The sequence below is a fragment of the Mytilus californianus genome, unplaced genomic scaffold (genome assembly GCF_021869535.1).
Source record: "Mytilus californianus isolate M0D057914Y unplaced genomic scaffold, xbMytCali1.0.p SCAF_18, whole genome shotgun sequence".
Taxonomy (NCBI): Eukaryota; Metazoa; Mollusca; class Bivalvia; order Mytilida; family Mytilidae; genus Mytilus; species Mytilus californianus.
The window spans coordinates 12,028,910-12,033,945 of record NW_026262666.1 but is presented as its reverse complement, the minus strand read 5'-3'; the positions used below and the strand labels follow the sequence as shown (position 1 = coordinate 12,033,945).

The window sequence follows — 5,036 nt, the reverse complement described above, 5'->3', positions numbered from 1 at the left end:
AAACATAACGTAACAGAAGAACGTATGATATTGCAAAGTTTTTACCGTCTTGTATTTATCAGCACTTGGAGTTCTAAACTCTTTGCTATATGAGCCTGTATGAATGAATGAAGGGAACCAAATCATAAGTGTGTGGATTATGATGGAAAGGTGCTAATAACTTGCTTTACTACTGTGAATATTTTGTGGGAATAAATTTGTCAAAAACTGCGATAAAAAAAATGTCAAGGCAAAAAGTTGGATAGGATAAAAATATGCTTGAACATTTTCTTATCTCAGCATTTATTTCAAGAAAAAGAATATGTCTCCTTCTTCATGCATTTTAAGGGGAAAATGCAAGCTGTCGCTGAAAAAAACCGTTTTGCGCGTGTGAAGAAGTATTACTTGAAATCAACCTCTCCCAAATTGTTGAAGCCTTAAGAATGTTCACTGATCTTGTTTTTGACTTTTTGTCAGATATTCGGAATCCTCCAGCTTTATCGGTGTAGTGCCATAACCAACCTTTCTTTTCTTTTCATAATTTTATTACATATAGTTTAAAAAGCCATTTTGGAAATCTTATAATATCCTTGTTTTTTTTTCATAGTTTTTGATAGAAAAAAGTGTCAGTGTATAACCCTTTCAATTTATCTGCTTTTTCAGTTCCGTTATTTATCTACTGTCAATTTGTAATAATATACTGAAAAAGCATTCTAGTTAGTTGGAACTAGAGAAACGAACATCCTCAACCAAGAAAACGGTTGAACAAAATAGATACGATATTTGTACATTTCGCATTTCAATATATTACAGTGCTAAAAGTTATCAACTGACATTAATCTATTTATTTAGTTTTGATAAATATATCTCTCTTGATAAAATTTCTACAGTAGAAATAAACAAATTCAAAAGTGACAAATAGTATAGAATAAAATATACGACATATATATCCTTATCAAGTTTGCGATGTTTATAATTTTATTTTTACTGATATCTACAGTTGCATAGCCAATGACAAATTATTACAACACCATTCAATTTTATTTTAGCCAATGATATTAAATGATTTTTTTCTAGCTTATCTTGATGTCTCCTTCTGCCCGCCTTTTACAACTTGTTAAGTACTAATACAAACAGTTCGATACCAAACTAATCAGTGATTCTCTATAGTGAGGAACCAATCATACAGCCTCGGAAATAATTACATCGTCTTTGCTGAAAAATATTATAAGTAATCAACGTATCTTGAGTTCACAAGAAAGATTTTTAGACATTTACTGATGAATGAATATCTGTATATACAGAAAACTCTATTGAAATGTGTAAGAAAGCGACAATACTTTGGTCAAGTGCCACACACTATGTTTTTAGCATTTAACGATTTATAAATAGGGAAAAAAGTGTTTCATATATACTGGGACTACGCAAGTGTATATAAAAGTTTACAAACATATTCTTGTTTAAGAAAAAAAAAAAACCACACGGATTTAAGTAAAAAGGAAACAATAATGTCCGACTTATCAACCGTAAGTAATAACTTTACTGACGCTTGTTTATGTATTTACAATGATTCAGCAACTTTTTACAACAATTCTTGTTGTTATTTCATGGACATGCCAGAATCAGAAGAAGATAAACTGAGAAAAATCATCATTCCGATTGTTTTCGTGTTATTCATGATAGTTGGTGTAACCGGTAACGGAACTTTGGTGTACATCGTCCTTCGGAACAAATTACTACGCAATGTTCCGAACACTTTGATTGTTAATTTATCAATTGGAGATCTTTTGTTGTTAATATTTTCAGTTCCATACATGGCCATTGTGTTTGGAACAAAAGAATACCCGTTCAATGCGTTTTTCTGTAAATTTAATGCTTACCTACAAACATTGAGCCTAGGAGTTTCCATTTTTACACTAACTGCACTCAGCTATGATCGTTACGTAGCAATAGTACATCCGATGAGCAAACACAAAGGAAAACCGAGTCTCAAAATCGCCATTGTTGTGATTGTCATTTGGGTTGCTTCTGCACTTATTGCTATATCCGATGCCGTAAGTTACACATTGGTCATTCAACCGGGTCGTCCCATATTCTGTCACGAGGTTCCATATAATGATTATGGTATTTCTTTCCTCAGAGTAAGAAATGTAATTCGTCTTTTAATATTATTCATTATTCCATTATTTATAATCGGTTGCTTTTACATTTTAATGGCAAGAATTTTAGTGAAAAGCAGCCGACAGTTGCCATGTGAAGCTACGTTAGGACAAGGGATGAACACTCAACAACAACGCCAAATCGAGGCTCGATTTAAGGTAGCTAAAGTTGTGTTATCCTTTGTAGTTTTGTTTGTAATCTGTTGGTTACCACGCCACATTTATGTTTTGTGGTACGCGTACGACGAAGAAGGATTTACTGAGTTTTGGCTAATCTTCAAAGTTGTCAGTATTTGTTTTATGTATGCGTACTCATGTGTGAACCCGTATGCTTTATACTTCCTCAGCAGTCAGTTCCGAAAGTACTATAATCGTTATTTATTCCGTTGCTGTATTCGATCCCGATATAGAACACGTGACTCTACTTCTGCCCTGACAAACTTTAACAGCACCGTCCGCCGCGGAAGCACATCAATGACTATGGTAAAATCTAATTCGGAATTCTGACTAGAAATGTGTTTGCTGTACCACGATTACGGCAAATCACCACGTGAATCTAACAAACGCCTAAAAACTAGGAAGGCTTGAGATGATTTATGAACCATACGGTAGAATTTGTTTCATTTAAGCGAGACAACTCTCATTTATCAAAGGGAGTTAACTCTACGCCCAAACACAGGATAGTAGGGATTAGCGATACAGATAAGTGAAAGAAAAAATATTCACCAAATCAATGTGACAATCAAAGTAAAACTCAAAAGTAACACTCTGTGAATATATACATTTTTGTATTATAGAAAGATTAAGTTATATTTAATCCAAGACTTGATAGTGTAATATTTAGTAATTGACAGCAAAACTCTTCAGAAGTGAAAGTACTGCAAATACAACATGAATTGAGAATTGAGAGAAAATTATTTCATCGCATATTAACTTGAGAAAGAAATGATTTAGTTAGGTGGAATGATAAAACATGCAAATAACTAGTTTAACATGAAACAGACAGCTAATTGAAAAATTCTTAACGCAATACAGGCTTGTTATACACGAAGCGAAACCTAGTAAATTATCCGATTGACTATTACACGTTGGTTGCAACGTATATTTATATCGTATCCGGACACTTGAAACGCGTATTCATGTCAGTGGAATTCATCACAGGTAATTGATGGATGGGTTGCAGTAGCACAGAACTATAGAAAATAACTGTATAACATTCCTTCGATCATCTGTCGTTCAAATCAATGGTATAATTAGACCGAGTGTAAAACATTCTTGACATCTACTCAAGCTAATTATAAAGTTATGGATATGTTCCAGTAAGTAGTAATATGTTAGTACCGGTGTATTATATGTATATTTATGTAACTGAGTACTGGGAAATAAATGTTTTAACAGTTGTAGGTACACTTGTTCTTATGTAATTAAATCTGAAAACAATTATTCTTAATGCATATTTGATTATTTGTCATTTTAGAATTTTAAGTGTTATATAGACTTAATTTTTTTGTTGTTGCTTGCACACCAAAATAACGCAAAACGAAAAAAATGAAAAATATTATTTTTTCAATTTTTTTTTAAGACAGTTCTCATGAAACGACAGTATTTTTTAATCTGCACACTTTCTGTTGTCTGTATTTCCCACAGTAACAAATGAACATAGCACTTTATAAACTTCGTGCGTCAAAGCTCTTATCTGGATTTAACCTCTTCGGGAACGCTCAAACCCAAGCATTTGAAAACTAAGAATGTATAAATACGTAGAAACGATAGGAGGTAAATGGCAAAAGGGACATAAAAGAATAACCAAGACAGGACGGAGAATTAGTTTTATTCTTTTTAATATCTTTTATTGAAGCCATTTTTAGCTCCAGTATAAAAATAATATAAGATCAGTGCATGTTACAAAAATATCAACATGAAACTGTTGATGGGCTCTGGAAACATAGACCTTTTCCGATTCTAAGCCTCATACAAAAATGTTGAGATTTTTCTGACATTGACTTTATATCGTTTATTTATTCTGATAAGTTTTGACAATAATACCCTACCATCACTAGGTTCTATTAAAGGACTTACAATTCACATTATGTTCATAGCTTGCATGAATAAGATAATGTAGTTTTTGCCCAAATTTTGTTTGAAGGAATTGTTTCATTAATTAACCGAGTTCCACAAACAGATATTTACCATCCGTAATAGTACGATTTAATTCGGTACTGGCATGAAATACGGATATTGTTTGAAAGATCAGATTCCTTGTCCAGATTTGGCTCTCAACGGTTTTTATAAGGTTTTGTTTTTCAATCATTTTGGCATTGAGCATCACTGAAGAGACATTAATTGTCGAAATGCGCACCTGGTGCAGTAAAATTGGTACCGTTAACGTGATTACAAATGTTTAAAATAAAATTAAAAGAGATCACGATGATTTATTTATTAGCAGAAAAAAAACAAACATATAATTATATTGTTTGAAGGAATTGTTTCATAAAAAAAACCCGAGTTCCACAAACAGATATTTACCATCCGTAATAGTACGATTTAGTTTGGTACTGGCATGAAATACGGATATTGATTGAAAGATCTGATTCCTTATTCAGATTTGGTTCTTCTACGTTTTTATAAGGTTTGGTTTTTCAAATATTTTAGCATCGAGGATCACTGAAGAGACATTAATTGTCGAAAAGCGCACCTGGTACAGTATTTTTTTTTTACCGTTACTGATATTACAAATGATTAAAATAAAATTTAAATAGATCACGATGATTTATGATTTATTTATTAGAAGAAAATTAAAAAATATATATATATAAATGTAATTTTATTATGTGGAGAACATTAGACCGCACGTGCCATGTTTTTTACTTAATGATACGTTAAGACAGGATTTATATT

At 32.0% G+C, this 5,036-nt stretch overlaps 1 protein-coding gene across 1 annotated transcript; it reads left to right on the top strand.

The window, feature by feature from the left end:
• Positions 1-222: 222 nt before the first annotated feature.
• On the top strand, positions 223-3,581 carry LOC127726734 (neuropeptide CCHamide-2 receptor-like; the record flags this gene model as incomplete). The annotated part of the gene is made up of 2 exons (XM_052234208.1): positions 223-254; positions 1,736-3,581. Coding segments are annotated over 2 exons (942 nt in total), but the record flags the coding sequence as incomplete, so codon positions are not given.
• Between the last annotated feature and the right edge of the window lie 1,455 nt (positions 3,582-5,036).